The sequence below is a fragment of the Peromyscus californicus genome, unplaced genomic scaffold, assembly GCF_007827085.1.
Source record: "Peromyscus californicus insignis strain IS unplaced genomic scaffold, ASM782708v3 Scaffold_9__1_contigs__length_137607984, whole genome shotgun sequence".
In the NCBI taxonomy this organism is placed as follows: Eukaryota; Metazoa; Chordata; class Mammalia; order Rodentia; family Cricetidae; genus Peromyscus; species Peromyscus californicus.
Genome location: NW_026294617.1, coordinates 60,746,363 through 60,773,492, shown reverse-complemented (window position 1 = coordinate 60,773,492; position 27,130 = coordinate 60,746,363). Strand labels below are relative to the sequence as shown.

Below are 27,130 nucleotides of genomic sequence, written 5' to 3'. Positions count from 1 at the left end.
TATATAGTCTAGCTGTTCTGCCTTCTCATTGGTTGTAAACCCAAACATGTGACTGCCTTGTCACTGCCTGAATGTACCGCCCTCCAGGTCCTTAAAGGCGTGCGCCACCACCACCATGCACTTGCTATGGCTCTAATAGCTCTGACCCCCAGACAACTTTATTTATTAACATACAATTAAAATCACATTTCAGTACAAGTAAAATACCACCACACTCCTTGGCACATTATATCTCTCTAACATCAAAAGCCATGGAAGAGGAGGGTCAGTAAATAATATATTAAATATGACTATGTAGAGTGGAGGACCATAAGCCTCTTAATACAATTATCCTTCTCCATATCAGCCCACCTATTCAGGTAGACAGACAGACAGACAGACAGACAGAGACAGAAAGACAGTTAAAAAGCAAGAGAAACTGAGAAAAAAATCTCCTGTTTATACAAAGGCAGTAGATGCATGCATATGTGCTTATAATGTTCATCTGCCCTATTTCTACATGACCCTCCCAAATCCTACCCCACTGGCTGCATATTGTATTGGCTGAAGCCAATGATCTAGTCCTGCTCACTGTGTATATCAACACACTATTCCCACAGTGTTACCTTCCATGGAGCCCAGAGATTCTCCTGTACCCAAGTAAACAATGCTACTGTGGATTCATGGATCATACTTGCCTAAAGCATGATCTATTTTATTTTTTTCATGAAAAGCAGCAGCAGTTGACATTGACAAACACTCACAGTCAGCCCCTTAGGTAACTGATTCAATGCTGCTACATCCAGGTCCTTATGTAACTGTAATTGTGAATTTTAATTTTCAAAGTGACATGGTCAAGAAAGAAGAAAATATCAGTGAGGGACTGTCTAGACCAGGTGAGCCTGAGTCCATGTCTGTCAGAAACAGTCTTGATTACTAAATCTTAACTGATAAAAAGTCCTTGCCCACTGTGTTCACAACCATTACCTGGACAGAGGCTCCTAAAATGCTTAAGTGTAAACAGTGGGCAGAACACTTACAGGAGCATGTTTATTTCTCTCTCTGCCCTTCACTGTGCATGTGGCACACTGTTTAAAGTCCTTTCCTTGACTTCTCAACAAAGATGGACTGTAACCTGAAGAAACCCTTACTCCCTAAACTTGCTCTGGCAGAGTACTTCACTGCAAAACCAATCAAAACCAATCCATCTCCCATATCTATATCCCCATAATGAAAGAGTCATTTGAAGCTCAATTCAAGAGTACCACAAGTTTGAGGATGACCTGAGTCACATGTCAAGTATCTATCTCAAGACCTCAAAAAGATTTGCATAGGGAATGAGACCAGAGGCATGAGCAGGCGTTTCAAAGACCAGGAAGCAAAGGTGGCAAGTAGTAACTATGAAATGTCTCGATTTCATCTGAATTGAAATTCATCAGAAAATAAAATTCAAGTTAATGAACAGGTGCAATTTCATACTTGCCGTATTATCAAAAAGTGAAAGAAAGACGAAGAAAAAATTCAGAAAGAAAACTACAAAACAGAGATCTTTGTATATCAGTGGTAGATGTTTAAAGTGGTCACTTTTAAAGGTAATTTAATTCCACTTAGTCAAGTTTGGAATATAGTATGTTAGGCCTGCATTCTGACCATTCTTAGACATAAATGCAAAAATTCCTTTTGTGATGTAGAAGAATGCCTGATATTCCAATGATTCACTGCAGTGGTGGGAACAGAGGAAGGTTGACTAGGGCCTGTGGGTGTCATTCAGGGGTACAGCACTTGTAGGAAGAAGATAATGCAATCAGAGAGGAAAGCATGGGAAGAGGGGCTTCTTAAAGTTGAGCTCCATGCTGGATGAAATCTTATCACACACTGGTTATGGCAGATAAGATGATAGTCATCTTCTAATTGTTATCTAAAGACATATGTTACTTAGGCAACATACACACATATTATGCTCTCTCTATGATAACCCTGTCAGTTATACAGATGTTTCTGGGGTCCCTTCTACTGATCTAAATTAGGGCTTTTCAACTCACTGGGGTAGACCTCAGTCTCTTCATGTGCTTCACAAGACTTGGAATTCTTATTCACAACAAAAATATCTAAGTAGAAACCAAGAAACACGAATTTTCCTTTGCGTTTAGGTACAGAATATGTGTCAGCTCCCAGGCAGTCACTCACTCCTCTCACCCTATAGAATGTGGAATTGAATCCCGGTCATCTCAGGAAAGCTCCTATTTCTGATGGTTTATATTACAAATAGAAGGAAAAACACAGTGCAAACCTCAGTCACAGACAGAAGAAAGTCGGGGAAATGATGCTAAAGCTAAAAGCTGACTACAAAGTATGAAGTTTACTTGACATGCACTGAAATATTTATCTGTAATATATGACAAAAAGAAATTTCTCTTTCACACTAAGGACAGGTCCCGGTCCCACTGCCTGGGGGCCTTCCAAACAGTTCAAGCTAATCAACTGTCTCACTTATCCAGAGGGCCTGATCCAGTTCCATGGGGGCTGGGAGGACAGGGGAATCCATGGCTGATATGTAAAATTAAATTAACTATAAAATAATAAAAAAAAGAAAAAATTAAAACTCAAAAAAAAGAAATTTCTCTTTTAACTTGCATAGCAAAGAAGACAGAAGGAATCCAGCAAAAACCATCAAGTAAAATATTTTCATGATACACAAATGGCACTGAAATGGAAATTCTTAAGACCATCCAACCTTGACAGGCATAGCCACATGGGATTGAAAGAGGAATGTTGGTCTGACTTAGAATAGTGCTTCTATGTGGATAAACTATCCCACCTGACCAGATCTTGAATGCTGCTGAGAACCATGGTGCATTCCTACCTTTCATTTTTATCCTGAATGTCAAATTCTGCTCTTCAAACTATATGCCTTCCTCCTGATGAGACTTAAGCTTCTTAGATCCTCATGCATGTAGTTAGGTATCAGTGTTTCATTTAAATAATGTACACCTTTAGATACAGCTTTTGCTTGTGCACATACATGTATGTGTGTGTAAGCGTGTGTGTGTGTGTGTGTGTGTGTGTGTGTGTGTGTGTGTGTGTGTGTCGTATATGCATGTGTAAGTGACTTGTGGGTGTATATGTGTGTGCATGTCTGTGGAGGCCAAAACCCAATACAGCTTCTCTACCATAATATTTTGAGACAGGATATCTTTGGTTGGACCTGGAGCTCACAGCTTCAGATATGTAGACTGGCCAAAGAGTTGCACAGTTCTGTCCCTGTCCACCCCAGCTTGAGATTTTACACCAGCTACATGGGTGCTAGAGATGTGAAATCAGGCATTCATGCTGGCAATGGCAATTTTCCCACTGAGCCATTATCCCGACCCTCTTTAAATATCTTCCTTATCTCAGTGACTTGACTTTCAGGAAGCTCAAATATAAAATTAATGCTAGTGGTAATTCAGATTGTCTGATATAAGTACAATCCTTTAAATAGCTTTTACTATCTATTTTCTCTTAAAAGCAGTTGTACTCAGATATGGTTTTCACAAATTATATTGAGGTAGACAGAAAGACAGAAAGCAATCACTGAGTTTGTGCACGCCTGAGGATTCTGATTTTTTTTTAAAGAGGGCCTTAGTGGAAATAGAATTTGAAGTGTTTGTAAATTTAGGTTCATCAAAAACAAAACTAAGGTTCCGTTTAAAACCATATCGTGGAAGCAGCTTGAAAAACACAGAGCTCTCTGCTGCTGGAACTGCAAATGTGTCACTCACTTGCAAATATCCTCTTCAGGGTCTTCCAGCCCAAATCTCTCATCAAACGTCAGCTGGATCCGCATGTTTTCATCGGCTGCAACTAATCTCCACACCAGCACCGTATTTCTCGGGTAAGTATGTGGAAACTTCGGGCTGTGGATGGTCCCATTAGCAGAGACAGTGACAACTCTCTCATGCTGGGGATCTTGCACTCCTAAAGCAAAGAGACAGTCACAGGGACACTATCAGAACAAATGTCTCCAAAATCACAGACTTCAAGACAATCGACTATTTTTATTATTCACATTTGATTCCAGGTGTTGAAGTCAAGCATGCCTTCTACAATGTAAATCAAGTGTCAATCCTTTCAAAATGTCATTTCTTTTAAAGCTATGTATTTTTACTATGGAAGGAAAATGGAAAATCAGTCTTTTTTAATATAGTTACTGAACTATAAATCACTAACTTTTTGCATTCTAAATGAGTTTGATATAATTCTATAATTTTATAACATTTTTTTTTTAAAACAGGATCCCACGTAGCCCACACTATCCACACACTCACTATGGAGCTGGTTTTAAACTCCTGATTATCCTATGTCCATTTTCCAGTGTTTGGATGATAGACTTGAGCCATCAAGCCCAACAATATAATTAAATTTTAAAAAATACAAATAATTATTAGCTTCCTAAATAATGATTGCCTTGGCTGGTTAGACTGTATTTATTTCATAGTTTGAATACATTTTATTAATGAGAAAATATGAAATGCTTGGAGAAAAAGAATTTGAGGCTACATAAGTGAAATGAAACACAATATAAAGAGGTCATCATTGTCTCCCATATCTGATGGAATTGTCAACAGCAGACCACACCACAAGGTTGCAGACCTGTCTATCTGCTCTAATTCCCAGTGCCTGAGAAACCGAACCAACAAAACCAAAATGATGTCAATAGGAGCTTATTATTTCTACCTAGCTGTATCCAGTAGAAGCTTAGAATTTCAGAGGAGCTGGAATTGCTGACTCCACATCTTAGATGACCTTCCAAAACAGAGTTTCTCAACCTGTGGGTAGCAACCCCTTTGGGAGTTACACATCAGATATTCTGCATATCAGATATTTACATCACAATTCACAACAGTAGCAAAATTGCAGTTATGAAGTAGTAATGGAATAATCTTATGGTTAAGGGTCACCACAACATGAGGTGCTGTATTAAACGGTCACAGTATTAGGAAAGTTGAAAACCATTGTTCTAAAGTAAAATAAGAGCAGAGTAATGGCCTTGTGTTTTGTTACAAGAGAATTTTGTGACCAAATAAAGACAACAAAATATAGCCAAGGTTGCAGCATTTCTCAATGCTTAACAAGCTGGTTACCATGGTTATTGAATTTCTAAAAGAAGACTATATTGTAAAATATGATACCCAAGGTCCCCTGGTTGGAGTATCTTTCTATCGGTAAAATGAGATATTCATATATCTCTCAAACTACATGGCTGATGATATCTTTTTTTTCTTTTAATGTGTTTGTAATTACATAAAAAAAGCAGACTTTAATCCACTTAGAATAAAGAACTAAGATAGTGAAGTCTTCAGGCCATTAAAATTCATTCACAGAGGAAAACAAACAAACAAACAAAACTAGCAAACTTTTAAACCATCCTTTATTCAATTTCTCATATAATGCTACGAAAAATGTTACCAAGGCTAAATGTACCTGAGCACATGAAGGAAGGAGCATGGCAGGATACGTGACAAGATGAGTTGGCAGTTTCTATCCTCACAGTAGCATCAGGCCACTTATGATGGCAGGTCCTGAGGACCACTCATATAGAGACACACTACAGCACAGTGGGCCCTCTTGGCAATTGGATTCCAGAGAGCTGAAAGCATCCTTATCTTAAGGCATCACACTGGAGCCTGTTTTTCAATGACTAGGAGCTTAAATGTATGGTTACCTACAGTAATAGAGTAAGTTCTTGATACCAACCTTTGGTTATGTCTCTTCGGTCTACAGCAGTGTTAGTACAGCCTATTACACTGTCACATTTCAGATGCCGCTGGGCACTTTCCTTTTCTTTTTGTGTTTTGATTTTCTGACATTTACTTTTCTCACACTTTCCCTCTTTATAACTTTTTAGTCAATTTCCTAGTTTTCTTATTCTCCAGTCATTCTCATTTTTTAATTTAATTTTATTATTTTGTATGTATGGGTATTTTGCCTGTATGTATGTCTGTATATCTGGTGCCCACGGGGACCAAGAGAGGATGTCAGTTCCCTTGGAACTGTAGTAACAGATAGTTGTTAGCCACCATTTGGTGCTGGGAATCAAACCTCGGCCCTCTAGCAGATTAGCCAATGCTCTTCCTTAAAATTACAGATTTCACACTAGTAACTTCACTTTCTTAGTGATAGGAAGGAGTCTCACATGTCTGTCCATCAAGCCCTCCTGGCCTTGTTGAACTCTGCTCAAGTGTGGGGCCTGCTGACTCAAATCAATCAAGAGGCAGATTTCTTGGGAGGACATAACCCAAGTATACAGAGCCCATTGAAGAAGTTGGGTTCATCTTAATCTGAGAGAAATCATGCAGTGTGAGAGATTCAGTGGGAGAGGGATTCTTGCTTTGACCATGTAAGATGTTTTAAAGCTTGAGCAGAGGACCAGGGATGCGAGGCAGCAGGGAAATATGAATCTTATTCTGTAACCTCAAGAAACATGAAGGCATTGAAAGCAATCTCTTTTCAGCTACCCCCAGAGACAATTATAATCTAGTAGACTGGTTTAGGTCTCCTGAGACCCTGAGCAGGAACTCTGTTATGTAGAGCTTGCCCTGGCCACATAAAAAAGTATGAATGAATATACAGACATTCTTATGTGACTAAATTTGTGTCAATTTCCTGTACACTGTTAGAAAACTAACAAACATTCTATTGTACAAAAAGCTTGGATTGCAAACATTTCTTTTTGTTCCCAATCTTCAACAGTAATTACAGCAATTGAGTCAAAGTTTTGCTTAAAGCTGTGTTACTAAAACCAAGTTGACAAAATAAAATTTAGGAATAATGAATTTTTAAAGAGACAGAGATGAATGGCACCAGGCAACACTGTTAAGGTGAAAGAGCAATCTGTCTCATCCTTAAACTACTCAGGGTGAATTTTTCATGGTATTAAATAATGTAGTGCCATATTTTTCTCCATTCTTTGACTAGTCCTTGGAAGCAAGCCTTTGTTCAGAAAGTTTTCCTCTTCCTGGGTGTTAATGACAGATACTGCTTTTGACTATGCTTACTTCTATAAAATAGTTATGGCTCGAGGCTAGCTCTGTGGCAGAACCCTGGCCCAGCAGATGCAATGACCTAGATTCCATCCCCAGTAGCACACATACAAGAATAAATAAATAAGTAAATAAATATATGAATAGATAAATATAAATATATGAGTAAATAAAACCACTATTTCTCTAATGAAAATAGTTTGACACCAGTATATTTCTTAGGATCAGAGAGGGATCTAGCCTCATAAATTTTATTTTAAAAATGACCATGAGCTATTGAAATATTCACAGATTATTTAAGTTTTTTTATTAATTAATTAATTAATTTTACATCCTAACCACAGCCTCCCCTCCCTCCTCTCCTCCCACTCCATCCCTCCCTCATCCCTTTCACACCGCCCTATCCATGCCTTTTCTGTAATCACTCAGAAAGGGGCAGGCCTCCCATGGGCTTCAGCAAAGCATGGCATTTAAAACTGCCATAAGACCTCCCCCTGCATTCAGGCTCGGCAAGGCAACCCAGCATGAGAAATAGGTTCCCAAGAGCTAATCAATTGACTGAGGTCAGCTTTTGGTCCCATTGCTGGCAGTGCCACATGTGGACCAAGCCACACAAATGTCACATATATGCAGAGGTGGTTGACTCAGACTCTGAGTTCCCATAAGCCAGGCTCATGGTTTCTGTGTGTTTTCCCGCATTTTTGCTGACACCCCTGTTTCCTACAATTCTCCCTCCCTTTCCTTAACAGGATTTCCTGAGTGGGTGCCAATGTTTGGCCATGAGTCTCTGAATCTGCCTCCATCAGTCACTGGATGAAGGCTTTCAGAAAAGTCAGGGTAGTCACCAATGTGATCATAGGGGATATCTAGTTCAGGTTATATATCCTCTGCTGCTTGGTGTCTAACCTGGGGCCATCCTTGTAGACTCATGGAAGTTTCCCTTGTATCAGGCTTCTACCCAGTTCCATAACCCCCCCCCCTTTCTAGTCATCTCTCTCAACATTGTCCCCCTCTGTCCACCCTCCAACCTGATCTCTCAAGCTCCCATGCCTCCCCCCCCCCCCCCCCCCCCCCCCCCCCCCCCCCCCCCCCGCCAGTCCAATCAGATCTCCTCTATTTTCCCTTCCCAGGGAGATCCATTCATCCCTCCTTGGGCCCTCCTTGTTACCTAGCCTCTGTGTGTCTGTGGATTGGGGTATGGTCACCCTTTACTTTACAGTTAATATCCAATTATGAATACGTGCATAGCATGTTTATCTTTCTGTGTCTAGGTTCCCTCACTCAGAATTATTTTTTCTAGTTCCATCCATTTGCCTTTGAATTTGCCCTTATGGTAGGATGGCATGTCCTTCAGATATATGCCCAAGAGTAGTATAGCTGGGTCTTAAAGTACATCAATTCCCAATTTTCTGAATAACCACCATATTGATTTCCAAAGCGGCTGTACAAGTTTGCGCTTTCATCAAAAATGGAGGAGTATTTCCCCTGCTCCACATCCTCTCCAGTATAGGCTGTCATTTGTGGTTTTGGTCTTAGCCATTCTGACAAGTGTAAGATGGAATCTCAGTTATTTTGATTTGCATTTCTCTGATGACTAAGGATGATGAATATTTCTTTGAGTGTTTCTCTGCCATTTGAGATTCTTCTATTGAGAATTCTCAATTTAGGTCAGTACCCCCATTTTTAAATCAGATTATTTGTTGTTGTTTTTTTTGATATCTAGTTTCTTGAGTTCTTTCTATATTTCGAAGATCAGTCCTCTGTCGCATTGGTGAAGATCTTTTCCCATTCTATAGGCTGCAATTTTGTACATTTAAAAGTATCCTTTGCTGTACAGACACTTTTCAGTTTCATGAAGTCCCATTTATTAATTGTTGCCCTCAGTGTCTATACCACTGGTGTTCTATTCAGGAAGTTGTCTCCTGTGCCAATGCATTCAAAGTTCTTCCATCCTTTTTCTTCTATCACGTCCAGTATAACTGGATTTATGTTGAGGTTTTTGATGCACTTGGACTTGAGGTTTGTGCAGATTGATAGATATGAATCTACCTGCATTCTTCTACATGCCAACAGGGTTTCAAGATAGGGTTTCCCTATGTATAGTCTTGGTCATCCTGGAACTCACTCTGTAGACCCAGCTAGCCTTGAACTCAGAGATCCATCTGCCTCTGCGTACTGAGTACTGGGACTAAAGGCATGCGCCACCAGTGCCTGGCTATATTTAAGGATTTTAAAAGTAAGCTATCTTTCTATTTTTCAATTTATTTTATATCCCCCTACATATGTGTCAAAGATATATACAGCAGTAACTTGCACCGCAGCTAATATTTTAATCAACTGTTTTTCTAAACACATCTAATAATATTCAATATACATCCTACTATATCTCAAAACACATCCCTTATATGCAATATATACTTGATAAATTTAGCATCCATTGTCATATACAACTTGGAATAGTGGTTCTCAGTTTGTAGATCACAACCCATTTGGAGTCAAAGAAACCTTTCAACAGTGGCCTTATTCCATCTGAAAACACAGATATTTACATTATGATACACAATGGTAGTACAATTACAATTATGAAGTAAAAACAAAAATAATTTTATGGTTGTGATCACTGCAACTCTATTTAAGGGCTGCAGTATTAGAAAGGTTGAGGACGACTGATCTGGAACAAAACTGCTAGCTCAAAGATTATAACTCTATTTTCATATACACCATAACTGTGTATATGAAATACACCAAAACTGTTAGTTAAAAGATTATAACTCTATTTTCATATACACAATCAAAAGTTCATGACTAAAGTACATATACTTAGCTCTCTGTTTACATATTTTTTTGCCTTTATAGTTCATGATTTAAATAACCATCATTTGAAGAAAAAAAAAACTCTAGCCCCTCATTGTGGTAATGAGAATTGTAAATTTTAATTTAAGTTAAAATTTCAGCTTCCAAAATTCAATTCAAAAGGTGAGGTAAACAAGGCATACCACCAACCTATGTGATTTGCAGGTGACAGTCACTGTTTCATGTAGATCTCAAACAACTAGGCCTCTAATCAAAAAGGAAAAAAGAAAGGAAGAGGGTGGAGACAACAACAAGCACTACACTCTACCAAATTAAGACTCGGCACTACAATTCCGTGGTCTTTACAGCCATCACTCCAAAAAAACTTGACTGGGAATGTAAGCATAAACACATCTATAGTACCGTACAGAGTATGTGCCCAGTTTAATGAACATTTGCTTTGCTCAAAGCCAGTGACAAACACATCCAAACTACCAATAAAACACATGCTTGTAGTTAAATGACTCAGCTACCAACATAACGGCTTGCCATGTGTATGAAATAACAATCCTTGTATATCATAGACAAAAGGAAAGACTACATGAAAGACCTAGGTTTTTTTAGAATTCATAGTTATAGTCAATGCCATATTATCTGGCCCAAATCCTCTTAAGGGAACAGCGTTCAAAACTAAAATGAGTCAAAAGCAGAAAAAAAGGAAAGAGTAGAGATTAATAATGTAAGTACTATAAAAGTGCTGACTACATATATACAGCTGAAACTCAATTATTCAGAATTAAAAACGGTTTATTATTAAAGAAAAAGAAGTTCCTTATTAACTTCCATGCATTACATATCAATGATTCTTTTAAAGACGTATTTCCTATGGTTGCCAGGGAGTAGTAATATAACAGGAAGATCATAAAATCAATAAGATTTGTAATACTTCAACATCTATTATTGGTAAATATAACATTTAAATGGTTTATTGATAATATTTAACTCATGAAGAAAGACAAATCATCTTGTCTCTTTGCTCACACATACCCCAAGTGCTGGGATTACAGGAGTGTGCCACCATACCAAGTCTAATACGTTAATATTTTACCGTGATATTAGCAAGAAAAAAAAAAGACTATAGAAATTAAAGTTTTATAAATAAAATCTGGCTTTGTCTATGAACTCTAGCACATTCTGTGTATGTCTGGCAGAATCAAGGCAGTTATCAGCAGTGTGTCACCACCCACATGCTGGCAGACTTCACAGATGGCCTGTAAGATGTGCAACATGCTCCCTTCCATGCACATGTTATTTTAAAATGTTCAAAAACATTTCTTTATGAATCAGAGCATTGACTGCTAATCCTTATTTGACAAGCTTGTGTACTCACTAGTCCTATTTGTGCTTTGGTTGGTTTGCTTATCTTTTTATTATTTATTTAATTATCTATCATTTTCCCTATTATCATCCTTTCTTATCTTCATCTTGATAATTTGTTTACATGGCTAATTAACAAATTTCATTTTAAGAATAGTGAAAATCCTTTGACATACAGCATGGATGTTTGTACATGTATATTCATTGAGTCCAAGAACAGAAACTAGTTTTTCTAGAAAAGTCAGAATGATGTTTCCATCCTCTTATTTGTTTATTCAGAGAAAAGGCAAACTTGAATTTCACACCAGAACAAACACTTCCTATCCATTCTGTCTATATAGAAGAACCCCACAAGCCCTATGGAATCTTAACATTCTGCATAAAAATAAATAAGTAAGATAATACAAGAAACATGAACCCTGAATTTTAGCTTTTGTCTTACCACTGTTTTAACTATTGTTTTACCAAAATCTACTATTTGCAGTGTCTTTAATACTGTAGCAGAACAACATAAAGATAATCAACAAGCCTAGAGCCTGCTCTCTCTCACAGTTTACTTGTTAGGAGAGCAAACGACTTCTAACAGAGAGTGAAAGAAGGGATTGCTGTACTAAGTGTACAACAAAAACTAATATAATTTTTAAGATATGCCCAATTAAGGTTCTTGGACTTACTCTAGCTGATACACTTTTGTTCCCCCTAAAAGGAGTAAACTACCAAAAAAACTGTTTAACAACTTTGAGACATTAGAAACTAAACAGAGCCCAGTCCTCTTAACATAGTAATTAGTAGGGCTAACTGGGTTTCATACTTGGCAGTCCAACTAAGGAATATTCAGCTACCAAAATTGACTGCAAATGTAACCTTTCTAGAATGCACTCAATGTTTTCCACTGTCTGCTACTTTAGACCTGCAAATATAGAGTATAACAGACATTCTGGTGCTTTATTTTTTTCTTTTCTGCTGCACTATGACTTTCACAAGGCAAACGGTTTTATAGAATTATGTAAATGTTATCTAGTCTGCTTCTTATAGGTGTCACTTACTCTCACATACTGATATAATAAAGAAATATGTATCCCAAAACATAGCAGAAAAGAGTGCATTTAAAGAGTTCAACCTCAAATCCTCAGTTTGCAAAGATTATTCCTGATAAGGATACTAATGGTTCACTCAGCACAGTTAAATTCCATCATTTACATTATATTAATTCTTGCTTAATTTCCATCATTTGTATTTGAGATCTTAGCTGAAGTTCATCTACATAATGCATACACATGTGAGCCAAGAACCTACACTGGAGAGTACTCATTATTGAGATTGAACAGTTTCTTAATATGAATGCTTATTTAAAAAAAATAAAACATGTTCAGTAATGTTACATACTCTGGGAATGTATAACACAGTATTATAGTACTTATTTTACTTAAGCTCTAAAATATGAATCAATCAAAGACAAAAATTCTGATATTTGGGGAAAGCCATTTGATACTTGGTTTTTATTAACTGGGTATAATCATGTGCTATTTAAAATTTATAATACTAAAATATTACATAGCTATATATAAATGAATGAGAAAAGCTGCTCACAACACTCTAATTCAAACAGAATGAGGAAAACATTAAACAATTATCAAGTTTCTTGATGCCATTAATCAGGAGGCTGTTATGTGAAGCATAATGCAATATATATATAAAACATCCCACATTTCCCAAGAACAAGTCAATGGAGCTGTAGCTGAGACTTCTAGGCAATTGTTTAGGAGTTTGATGAGGAAAAGCAGCACTTTATCTGAAATGTGCTATAACACCATCATTTACAAAAGTTTACAATTCCCTTGAATCTAAAGACATTTACATTTCTCTTGAATCTAAAGAAATTTTAAGAGTAGAGGTACTTGGTGGATGCTTATACCTGGGAAGTGTTCATGCACAGTGAGGAAAAGTTAAGCATAGAGAGTCTCCTTATTTGTTACTCTGAAGAAGTAGGGGATGAGGGTTGTTCTGGTCCTACCCACAATAATGGGGGGAAATTATTAATATAAATTGAATTTTGTCATTGTCCAGATCTCATTATCATGGCATTTGGAATGAACTCAATGGTCTTTCCTCAGTATTTGAGAACAAGATAATTTGAGGGTAAAATGAGATCCTGAGCTATGCTGGCTCTTCAACTATGATAACAGAATATATAAATGTGATGATTTTAAGAGAACAGAGACCATAAGTGAATAATAAAATTTACATAGGTTGATGGAAAATGGGGTGCTTCAGCTATGTTTCTTGAGTGATATATATTGTAAAAACGACAAACTACCCAGTTGCAGCAAGCTATTTAATCCTAGCTTATTTTACCATCTCCAGGGACTGTGGGAGAAGAGTGAAGATGTGTAAATATGAAGACTTCCCTGCATTCCAGAACAAATTTGAATCTATCCACTGTCAGTTTCTCTGGCAACAGCTATCTTTGCAAGATCATTTTAAAAATAGAGTCAAAGATAAAAACACATTCATCCTAAGATGAGGAGAGGAAGGCTTAGAGTCCATAACAGAAGCAATTTTGTTTCAAAGAGCAACTGAATCTGACTTTCCCAAGTCCACAAGAATGTCCATCTGTGAAGGGAGGTTTTCCTCTGATGCTCTTGTTATCACTCCTCCTTTGATCATTATTGAAAACTCTGTATCGTCTAATCTTAGGAGGCTATTTCTGTCGAGTTGGATGCTGTTAGATCTAGATCTTCTGCTGGAAGACCTGAGATCTCTCTTTGTGATATTATTGCTGTTTATGTTAGGCTAATCCCTCAGCCAACAAATGGACCAGCTGCATTCATGACCTCCCAGGATGTGAGCAGACCTGTTTGAACAGAGCACTTCCTTGCAAATTCTTGTCCTTGCAATCTAAAGTTGAAAACTATCCACTCCTATTCCTTATAAATTTACTTACTAAATAAATGAAACTGCTAGATTTTGAACAACCTAGTGAGCAAATCTGGGGGAGGAGAGACAAGGAGAAGAGAATGGATAGGAAAATTCTTTGAACCATGCTTAATTTAGTAGCAGCAAATGTAGTAGTACCAATTATTTTGACAAATGGCTATTACTCCAAATCTTAAGTTAGAGAAAGATTTGCAAAGAAAGCTGTGCATGGGCAAAGCCTAAGGACAACTATTCCTAACATTTTTAAATACATATGGAAGTCTTATGAAGATTCTGTTGTAAACCGCACCAAGCAAAAACTATTTTATTACAGCTACATTTTATATATTTTATAGCAGAGCAGTATAGATTATATACAGCAGTTTCATCACAATGATGCAATCTTGATAACAGTAAGCCAATACAATTCCAAAGAGTTTCTTAAGGGATAACAAAAACCAAAATACCAAATCCCCCCCTTCTCTAACACACACACACACACACACACACACACACACACACACACACACACAAACACACACACACACACACACACAAACACAGACACACAAATACGTCTTTGCTAAGTCTGACTTGTTAATTAACTAGGAAGCTTGATTCATTTCCTTCTACAGATGGAAATACTAATAAGTGAAGGCTCAGAAAACATTCTAAGAATTCTAAGAAACACCAGAGGGTAAAGACGTATATCCCAGAAAGAAACATATTTCTACTCTCTCTAAATCCTCACACTTCAAATAATTAATTCAGATAGTGTTCTCTTTACCATGTCAGAGAATCTACAGAAGTGAGTATATTCTATATGCATTTATGCGATGACCGGAAGACAGGACTCAATCATTAGAATGACCAGATAGAAACTCAAAGTTACCCAGACATAAAAGACTGTCATGATGAAAGAAAAACCTTCATATCTATATCTATTCACATGGGAGGACCAGCCAAGAGCACTATATCACCTGAACGTCTCTCATTCCATGATGGCTTGTTATAGCAACCGTCAGTACTGGGACATACAACACAGTGTGTGACAGAAAAGTGTATAAATTCAGAGGAAATAAAAATGTACATTCAGCTTACCTTTTAATGTTCTTTCTCCTCTTTTCTATGCCAGTCCAGATGCTGGGGTATAGTTCCTCCCTGCCAGTAGATGGAGATAGTAAAATTGAGTCTTGGTGACCTCAAATCCTAATCTAGGTGGTTAAGAATTTTCAATTTTGGATTTTGGAAGTTAAAAAAAATAATTGAATAATTGAAAAACACAAAGTTTGTAAAACTGAGTCAGTCAAATGAACTTTCATTTGTGGATATTAGTGCTAATTTTTATGAGAGGGTCTTGGCTGGCATAGAAAAAATATAAGAAAGAGCATTATTTGGTAGAATATATAACCTACACACTTCAGTTCTCTCAAAACTCTCTCATTCACTCAACTAATACCTATATTTACTCTGAATATGTCACTGGCCAAATGTTTAATATACATTATTCAGTTAACATTTTAATAACCCTGTGAATTTATTCTTCCCCGAATCCATGCTGTCCCAGAAACTGAATTTGTTTAAGTCCCATGTGGTGATTCTTGCATGCCATGATTCTCAGTACCCCTAAGTATTTAAAGTGTCCTCTACCTTAGGCTACTAGGATCTTCTTACTACTGATAAAGGGGCCTTAGCATTACAAACCCCTTTGGTAGTGTTAAAAACTGGTTTTGTATTTTTTTTTTTGTTTCAAAACAACATATCCTTTCACAATTATCCAGAGAGAAATTCACAAAGCCAAAATGTCATCATTTGTAGAGATTAGATGGATTAGTTTTAAAAGAACAAGAAGAGCCAAGGAACAAGATACATGACTTTGTTTGAGGACTGCGTTCTTGAGACCAAGCTTAAAGGGAAAAGCATAAAAGTCTGTGCTTGTTGGCAACACCTTATGGAAACAATATGGATACTGTCACCTTCAATATCTAGTGAAGTACCCCTGGATGATGATAAGGACGCTAACTGAAGGCTGTTTTAAACTGAATTTAACACCTATGGAATGATGAAACCACTGGTCCTCCTTTCCTCACTCAATGTATACACCCACTGAACCACTGTGAACAGACATCACTCCTCTTCTATGTCCCAAGCACAGCAAAAGTGCCAGTGCTACTTGTGGACATGATCTGTCCCTTGCTTTCAATAAAACATGTTGTGGGAAAATAGCATTGTACAGTTAATCAAATAAAAATATTACAAATTTATTCAAAAATGGCATCCCTAAAATAGAAGTATATTCTTTTATAGAGTTACCTCTTTACTCTTTCCAAATGAGGACACTATTTTTAACAGTGCTTTATAGGTCTTGTGATTTTTAAGTTGCAAAAGTATTTTCCAGAGAGGACAATGACCTTAAATACTAATCATATCAAGAAGAGTTTTCCTATGGAAATAGCATTATGTTTTCTAACATGGGTGGTCATAGAAGATTTTGTTTAAAGCAATACATTCATTTTTCTATATTTTAATTGTGTGTGTGAGTGTGTGGTGTATGCACATATGTGTGTAAATGCACTTGTCAGTGCAAGCATGAAAAGGCCAAAAGAGAATGCCAGATTATCCCTCTCTATCACTGTGTGGCTTATTTTCTTGAAATAAGGTATCATACTGAACCCTGTGCTAAACTGGAGAGCACTGTGCACCAATGAGCCTCTGATCTCCAGTCCCATCCCAACATTTCAGTAACAGGCATGTTCATACCAGCACCCAGTTTTATATGAGTTCTGGGCATTTGATCTTGGGTCCTTATGCTCTTACATGCAGAGACATAGCTAGAGCCCATACCAATATATTTTTTTAAATAAAAGAGAGTGACAGTGTAATATCAGATACACAGATATAAACCATAAAATGGTTCCAGAAAACTTAGATATATGGTTATCTTAATAACAAAAGATAGCATCAACCTTCAATCCAAATCACCCTAGTATAATGGCTATCAACTCCCTTTCCATCATATTAAATGTCACAGATCATGTCTACAAGTAACACTGGCACTTACATTCTGTTTGAGACAGTGAAGAGGAATGATACTCTTTCACAGTGGGTTGGGTAGATGTCCTGTATTGAGTAGGAAAAGGAGGACCACTGATTTCATTATTCCATAAGAGTAAAATTCAGGTTCCTGAAGAATGTAGGTTTTCCTATTTGCATCCTCTTCAGTTTAGCTCATTGAGTAAAACTTTTTCTTTGTTTTTACAAATGTGGTAATATCGTTTATAGTTATAGTATTTTACTCAAATAGGTTAAAACAACAACAACAAAGTGAACCCATAATATTCTCTGTATGATTGGCTTTACTAAAATTGTGATCTGGAAACATTATTGCCAGTCATTACTGATATGCTAATTTCTGGAGTCTTTTCAATGCAATGACCCTAATTCAACCTCTGAAAGTAGAGATTATTCTGGAACTTAGTATTCCTTAAAAAGGTGTCAAATTTCAGAGATCGCTTAAAGGGTGTTAAATAATCAGATGTTGGAGAAAACAGAAAAAGTAAAACTGCCAAAATTAGTGACTTTCTATCCTTCAAATGATCATTTAGTTATTTGATTACTTCATTTTAAGAACATATGAGACTTTTATAACAATCTAAAAAAGACCCTAGATTTTGCAAATACTTTTTTTCTTTCCATTTACCCTCGAGTCACCCAAAGCTCATCACAGTTCCTCATACCACATAGACAGTAAATGTGTATGAACTGGTTAGATGTCTAAGACAACACCACCTGCAAACACATCTACAAAGAAAATTTAGTAAATGAAAAGAATGACATATGAGTTGATTTGGGGACTTCCATTGATATCCGAAAGTTGCTTTTAGAGAAGTGTTTTTATTTCAGCTTAAGTAGGGGTCATGACTTACATATGAAATAGCACCAGCATCCCTTCCAATGACTGAAAAATCTATTCCTTCAGAATGCAGTTGTATTCAATTAATGTTTGCAAATAGACTCCTATGTTCTTCAGGATCTCTAATAAAGCTTTCAAGATGTAACAAACATTACATTCTAAAATCAAAAGGCACACATTTATTTAAAAAAAGGACTCTTTGTGCTATCAGCCAGACTTGGGAAGTGAGTAAATAATAATAACCTGCAATAAGGTTCTTGAACGATTGTCACTCCACAATCCCAAGATCAAAATGTATCTTAGATAGGCTGATGTTTTTAACTTTTCTGTGACAGATGAGGCATGAGGTGAGGTGTTAATAAGTGATCTAAAACATGTGGCAGGGCAGGATAGTGAAGCTTCACCATCATAGTAAAGTGATTGCCTGCAGGATGACCTAGACAAAGGGACACAGGGATGTTCAGAAGCTTTTGAGACAGATGCCCACAATCTTTCTTGCCTTTGTAATTGCTCTTATCACAAAAGCATCCTTCCAATTCCTCCAGTATGCCAAACGAACTAAGTCTACAGAAAAGAAAGGCCGCATTTAAATTTTTATATCACGAGTTTAAAAAAGTTTTGGGACTTATAAAGGTCTAGAGCTCAAACCAGAAGATTATACACCGAATTATGTACTCTAAAATAGTTTTCACACAAAAGAATGCAGAGTTTTAACTCTGCCCTTGGAAGTTACCCTTTAACTTTTTGTTGGCCAAATTTTCTATTTTTCTGAAAATAACATTGTCACCATAAAGCGAAAACCAATCTATTTTTCAATATGGGAACACATAAGCAGCATGTGAGTCATTTGGTTTTTGTAGCTCTGGGGATGATACACTCTCCTAGCACATGATGGGTAAGTGTTTTACCCATGACCTATACTCCCAGTCTCAAGTCCTTGAAAAGACAGAAAGAATAGATGGGTGGCTCAAGTTTTTGTGTAAAATTGATACAATTTCACATATTCCTAATTAACTATATGGAAAAATATTTAATACACTGCCTTGAAAGAAAATGTTTTTTCAGTGCATAATTTAAAGCAACCTAAGCCAAAAACGATGTCCAATGGGTACTTGCAAATGAAAAATTAGTTTTCTTTAATGGAGTCTCACTGGGTATACCATCCATTTTTAAGGTCAGTCCCCATGCTCAGCAGTAGATGGCCAACACAAAACTGATTCCATGGCAGTTTAAGAGACAGGCCTTCTATGTGTGTGTGTGTGTGTGTGTGTGTGTGTGTGTGTGTGTGTGTGTGTGTGTGTGTGCGCGCGCGCATAGTTTCTGGTTTTGTGTGTTTAAAGGATCTCTGTGTATGAGACTGTGTATATCACAGAGTTTACATGTTTCTTATGCTTTGTCTTTAGCTCTTTTCCTTCAGTTCATTTATTTTGTTCTATTTTTTGATTTTGTATTATTTTATTATCTTATTTTTTAGATACCTACTTGTATTCTAATGAGATATGAAAAGAAAAGGCATGGAATTGGGTGGGTTTGGAATTGGGGAGGAGCTAGGAGGAGTTGGGGGAGGGTAAACCATAATCAGAATACATTGTATGAAAAAAATATTTTAATTTAAAAAACAAAACAAGAAAACTAAGATGCCTTCACAGTTACCAATTTAAAATATTATCCATGGGACTGGAAGGATAGCTTAGCAATCCAGAACACTTGCTACTCTTGGAGAAGACACAGCTCCCACATTACAGATCACAATGGCTATACCTCCAGTTCCAGATGATCCAACACCCCCTTCTGGCCTCCATCAGCACTGGGCATGCATGCATATGGGACACAGATGTACATGCAGGCAAAACATTTATAAAAATAAAATAGAAAAAATTTAAAAACTATCGAGGCTGAGAATGCAGCTCATTGATAGAGTACAGGGAGTACAAGGCCATAAGTTCCATTCCAAGCAACCCGTTACCCTCCAATACTAAGTTTTCAGAAGCAAATCAAAAAATGTATGCTTACTAAGTAAAGAGCATCATAGTAGAAAGTTCACCTCCCATGACTTTATTCCAACAAGAAGGAATTTTTTTTTTGAAAATTCCTCCCCAATCTGAAGCATGGCATCTTTTTAGTATAAATAAAAAGGTAAGTGATGAACACATCCTAACTGACTATTTGTACTATTGTTTTCTATTAATAAACCACCAAATGCAAATTAAGAAATAGCAGTGACTGGCTAATCATTGAATGGATTTTCTTTCCTGTGTTGTGTGGCCCTCCTTTGTGTTTCTTTTCCTGTTGTGGGTATTCTTTTGAAGGGCTTCCTCCTAAATATGGTACTAGCTCTTCCCCAAGCTTTCTTCAGTCAACTTTCCATAATCCCAAATCCCTACGACATCAAGGACGTCTTAGACTTAGATAAACACTATCCCTAACCACAGATCCTTCGAATCTGCATCAGAAACTCAGGGCTCTCTTCTAAGTCACAAAGTCACATTCACAAATGCATTTCCCCATTTAGATTCAATACATCCACTGGAGACGCATACACAATTTATGAGCTCTACTCCTTTCACACTTCCTAATCCCCAGGGTTGGACTCGCCATTTCACCAGGCAGGCCACCATGAACATCTCATTATTCATTTATAACACTGTTCGACTGACCGTGGTTGAGATAATGTTTAAGTGAAATATCACTAAGCATGTGCTCAAGTGTTCTACATTTCAGTTGTTTCTGCAGTTGTCTTCAACAGGAATTATCCTCCCTTTCCTTAACAAAAGGCGAGTGTTCCATCCTCCTGACAAAGAATTTTGTTGCCTTAAATGAACTTTGTATTTTTATACCAGTTGGGCACATTTATTAGTTTAAAATGATGGGTAAATAAAGAGCTAATCTCATACTTTCCAAAATAATCAATTTAAGAGGTAAGATTATTTCAACAAGCAGGCCTATTCATGTCTGTTCTGGTTAAACTAAATGATTAAATAGGACAGTAAGATGGCTTAGACACTGAGGGATCTTACCACCAAGGCTAATGAACTGAGTTTGACGTCAAGAACCCATGTAGACAAAGGAGAAAATTGATTTCTCATAAATTTCTTCTGACCTCCAAATGTGTGCCATGGCATTAGAGGACATGCGCACACTCACACACACACACACACACACACACACACACACACACACACAAACACACACACACACACACACACAGACACACATACACACACATATACACATACATGCATGCATGCAGAATGACAGGCAAGTGGACAGATAGACAAAAACATACTTTTAAAACAAATGACTGAGTAAATAATTTCAGTATGGGACTAGTTCTAAATTAAGTTGCTCTTCAAACTTTGTTAATGTTTTATTCCCTTATACCCAAAGGCTTAACTTTAATATAAAAGAATTGTGTTTTTTATTTCTAATTTAAGAAAATACACCTTTCATAATAAGAAAAAACATTCAGATTTCACCTCTTAATGTTTTAACTATTTCTGTATATATGGATTGTGTGCAATGCTGTCCATCATTCTAAAAACCATTCACTGCACAGTTCAGACTCCCGATTTTGCCTCCTGTCATATCACTTGGAAGAAACACATTGCTAGTTTCTAACAGGTGTCATTAATAGCTCAGCTAACATTGACCCTTCATTCTTCTTTATTCTCCTACTTGAACTCAGAATCTCATACATATTAAACAAGTACTCTACCACTACTTAGTTCAAACACTTACTGATCTAGTTCCCCAAGAAACTCATAGTAATTATGTTTATTTCATAAAATTATTTGGGCACATTCATGTAGCTATATTATTAAGTTTACCCACCAATAAACATGGCTTCTCTGTCTCCATTTACTCTGACTTCCTGTATCCTTTTCTTTTTAATACTAGCTGAATAATTGGGTATACAGATACTGGAAATAAAAGGGCCCAAAATAAAACTGCTCATAATAACCAATGAGTAAAGGCTACATACTGGATCCCTGTCAACTGGGAAATTGCCCAAGACACACTGGATCACTGTCCATAAACTGATCACTGATCCAAGATAGGAAATATTAACAATGAGACAGTAGGAGTTAACCACTCCTGTATCCCTCAGGAATCCCTGTCAATATATTCTAAATATTAGGTACCTCTTCCCAATTTAAAGATACCAATCCTAGGTTAAGCTACAGCTACCACCTTAATAGTTCTGTAGCTACTGTTACCTTTTAAATATTCCCATATCTTATTTTAACAGTTAGATCAGTGGGATTTTTATTCATTGTTTTTATCATAGAATTCTTTGTCAAATCAAGTTAAGTTTTATGGTCCTGAATATGTAGGCATCTCTGACATTATCTTGTTCAACGTAACTGACTTTGTCATCCTCTCTCCAGAGGCACATTATTTAAAGGCAAGAGATGCAGCCTGTTTCGTTTATTGCTAAATCTCCAGCAACTAGAAGATTATAGGGGTGCACAAAACATATCTTTAATTAATAGATTAGCGTTTATATAATGACATGGTTTACCCGTATATAGTCAGAATTTGTCAGACCAGCTATACAAAATCTTAAACCACTTATCTATTAAAGAACACCAAAGAAACTCAAGATCTCCAATGGATCAGAAGACTCAACTTCACAAAAATGACTGTCTTTCTTAGCCACGCCTTTCCCAATTTATCATTACCTTTACTTCTTTCTACATTCTTATTGACCTTTAATAAATCTGACTTTTTTCTGTCACTCAGTTGGGATGAGGTTTTTCCCTTTCCTCTCCTCCGATCTTTTGCCATATATCTCATTCATAGGAATTTCTCTAGAAATTAGCTCCAGAGTGCTTTAGGATAGAGTATTGCCCAGTATTATGAAACTACAAGGACATGTCTTGAATGAAAAGATGAGCACCCAACATAGTACATGGTATTTCTAAGAATATTTCCTTTGAGGCATACAGCATTTAGGAAATATGTTCTTCTCTAGAGATTTGAACTAGGAATTATCCCTGCTCTGCTCAGTAGCCACTCCCCTATAAACAAATTGTTTTCCTCCTCTATAAATAAATTGATACTGTAAACTCACTTCAACATGATTGTTAATTCAATCATTTAAAAAATACAATATAGATTGAGCGCCTCAAAGAATGTTCAGTCTCATGCAGTTGGTACAAAAATACCCTGAAGATTAAGAACTCTTTTTAATACAAAACCACTTCCTAAAACTAACCGAGGGACCCTCCAGCCCACTGTTGACATAGTTTTTCATAATTTCAGCTGATTTTAATATTATATATTTACCATGGATTAGATTTTTGTTATATGACCAAAAAGATGTAATGTATGGTATAGTGGTTCAAAAAGAACCATTGAAATTATACAAAAATTTAAGTTAATTGAAATAATAATAATAATAAACAGATTGAATGCTAAGAGGTACAAATGCTAAATAAAGTTCACATGGTGAGAAATCCTAAAGGGAAACAGAACCACTGCACACAGGAACATGCTTAGGTTCTGTGTCTGGCAAAGAAGCAAAGTGAGAAGAAATAGTAGATGCTTTGGAGTTCACGCTGAAGAACTGCCATTGGAGGCACAGCTGTGTCTTCCTTTAGCAGCATTGAAAATAGGGATTGAACCAATTGTCAACGGAAACTACATAAGAAACTCCTGGAAAACATTAGAAACAAAATATTGTCCTGGCAAATACTGCAGACCAAGAAAATAAAGGCTTAATGATAAGAAATCAGTGAATCTAAACAAAGTGTCCATGTGCTGTTCTGAGGGTTTGACTGAAGAGAGGAAAAGCTGCAGTTAGTTAAAGTGAAGGAAGAGGCACAAGGACGGACAAGTGAGCCCTCTGGAGAGCCCCCTTCTGTCACTGCCCTCAGATGTGTCAAGACCTTCAGTCATTTTGCTAAGTATGTACACATTTATATTGGTTTTTACATATGGATTAAATATGAAGTATCCTTGAAACACTTTGTGTAAATGAAAACTAGTTAAGACACGTTTTATGAAAACAATTTTGTGTTCAGATTATTTCATTCTGCATTATTTTTCTGTCTGATTAGATTTCCGTTATGTGACAAAAAATGTAATATGTGGTGAAAATGATTGAAAAGCTCAAAAAAAACTACACCAAGGTTAATTTATATTGAGAATAATAGTAGAAGTTCATAGACTGGCTGTGAATGCCTAGCTCCCTGAGGGCTGGCATCACAGACACAAACACACCCAGTGAACATGTCATGTTAAAGAGAAAGCTTGTCTGACAATAAACTGCTTACAAAATTCAGGCTGGACTTTAAACTGATTGTTTTTAAAACAGTATTTCAGATTAAACTGCATTTTTGAGTGATACACGGATAAAAGGTTCCATACAAATATTTTTTCTTACAAATAAACTTTAGAATATCCCTCATATTTGTCCATGGGAAGACAGGTCTTTTTCATATTTTAAGACATCTATACATTTTTTAGGCTTCCAAGAATTTTTTTCGTCTTGTTTCGTTTTTCGAGACAGGGTTTCTCTGTGTAGCTTTGCGCCTTTCCTGGAACTCACTTGGTAGCCCAGGCTGGCCTCGAACTCATAGAGATCCACCTGGCTCTGCCTCCTGAGTGCTGGGATTAAAGGCGTGTGCCACAACCACCTGGCTGACTTCCAAGAATTTAATGGAAAACTTTAGAGAAACGATAAGTGAATGTTAATAATGTAAATATCCTATTAATAAAAATAACACTCTTAATAAAATGTTGGGCACATGGAAGCAAGCTCTCATTTACCCCTATAGACAAAATAATAATAATAATAATAACAACAATAATAATAATAACAACAATATTGTCTACTCTGAGTAAATCATGACAGCCACAGTTGCTCCAAAATGTTATGCTTGTTTATTTTATGTGTCATAATATGTTGATAAAATGAAATTTGTGTGTATGTGTACGTACACATTTATGCACAGTTGAATGCATATAGGCAAACAGACAGACAGACAGACACACACACACATACACACACACACACACACACACACACACACACACACACACACACACGCACATCAATAAACCTGAATGGTTTATCCAGCAATGGAGGAAACACAAACAGGACTAGATCTTCCAATCCAAAAATCTGACTAAGGATTTCTTGTTTCTAACACATCCATCAGCAAACACTGCCAATGCGCTCTGACTGGGATACCTTGTTGACTCAAGACTTCAAAGGACCAGTGAGTCTGATGTGTTGCACAAAGCCTGGGATACACAGCACACAATGATCTCATCCCCTCTGGATGCCCAAGGCACATCTTTCAGACTCACATTGTGCAAGTGAAGCTTGTAGGTCTGATTGCTCTATAATTGCCGGATATGTTTAGGTTTTTTCCCCCTTCTTAACTAGACTGGAAATAACTTAAGGCTACAAAACATGTCTTAGGATTATATTGTTTCAGTGTTCCCAGTACTGCTACTGGGTACAACATTTCAACTTGATCTTGCACAAAATAAACACTTAACTATAGTCACTTTAGAAAGGCTGTGGGGAAAAACAAAGAAACAATACCGACCAAAAAAAATTCCCTTCCAGGCTTCTGTTGGGGGGAATTAATTATTATAGGGAAAAATGCACACATATGTGATACTGACTGCATAAGGAGATTACAGACATGTAAAATGCATACTGTTTATTACAAACTCTACACTTCAGGGAAGCGTTTTCATTACTTATCAGTGTCAGTAGCTCATCAGCTACTGATTTTGGTTTAAGAGGAAGTTTAACAATAGCACTAAGCCCCTACCAATCAATTCCTAAAGTGGCCATGAGAGCCAACATTCTCCCAGGATGTTCAGCTCAGCATTGGGGCTCTGGAACATGGCTTCTTAAAGTGACCTATGATACCACCAGGCTCTGAGTGAGGTTGTTATATAATACATAAGAAGTTATGCTTGCTAACAACTGGTGGTGTACGTTATAGATAATAAATGTATATTATTATATTTCTGTGATATATAATATACAAGATGGACTTGCTAACTGTCGATAGTCTACTTTATATAATAGTTTATGTAGACATTTCCCATATCTTCCTGTAAGAGTCTGTTTAGGAGCTGTAAAAATAGCAGAGCCGTTTAGAGCTCTTGCTGCTCTTCCAGAGGATCTGTGTTCAGTTCCCAGCACCCACATCAAGTAGCTGATTACTTCTTATAGTTCTAGATTCAGAGAATTCAACACCACTGGTCTCTAAGGGCACTTGTGCTCATGGTCATATAACCCCCCAGAGATACATATATATGCATATAATTAAAAGTCAAATAAATCATAGAATCTTCATCTAGGAACTGATGGAAGCAGATGTAGAGATCTACAGCCAAGCACCAGGCCGAGCTCCAGGATTCCAGTTGAAGAGAGAGAAGAGAGATTCTATGAGCAAGGGGCATCAAGATCATGATGGGGAAACCTACAGAGACAACCAAACCAAACTAGTTAGAACTCATGAATTTAGACCAACACCTGTGGAGCCTCCATGCCCATGGACTAGGCCCTCTGCATATCGAGACAGTTGTGTAGATTGATCTGATTAAGGGCCCTCTGGCAGTAGGATCAGAATCCATCCCTGATGCATGAGCAGGCTTTTTGGAGCCCATTACCTATGGGGGGAGACCTTGCACAGCCTTGATGCAAGGGGAGGGGCTTGGACCTGCCTCAACTGAGTGTGCCAAGCTCTGCTGACTCACCATGGGAGGCCTTACCTTGTCTGAGGAATGAATGGGTGGGAAGACTGGGGGACAGGAGAAGGGGAGAGAGGGGAAACTATGTTTGATATGTAAAATTAATAAAAAATTTCTTAATTAAAAAATCAAATAAATCTTTGAAATGATCATAAAGGTTCCTCACTGCAAGGACAGCTACTTAGTAAACAAGAACACAAGCAGATCTGATCTGCATGGAAGATGTGAAGGTAGTCTCTCTTGAGGATGGAACCATGGCAAATGTGTCCACCATTTTAGTTCCAAGCACAGTCTTTAACTTATTGTACTCATAATAGTATGTTCTTGAAGTTTATAACTTATGGATATTGTTACTTTAAAAATGAAATAAATAAACAGGCAGGGAAGAAAACAGATCTGGACAGAA

General features: G+C 37.0%; 1 protein-coding gene across 1 annotated transcript in view; it reads right to left on the bottom strand.

Annotated features, from left to right (window-relative positions):
* Pdgfc (platelet derived growth factor C) overlaps nt 1–27,130 on the bottom strand; it is a 163,980-nt gene that overhangs the window by 64,667 nt on the left and 72,183 nt on the right. The window contains exon 2 of the mRNA XM_052731504.1: nt 3,741–3,936. Coding sequence (XP_052587464.1) covers nt 3,741–3,936 — 196 coding nt within the window. The remainder of the gene's footprint in view (nt 1–3,740; nt 3,937–27,130) is intronic.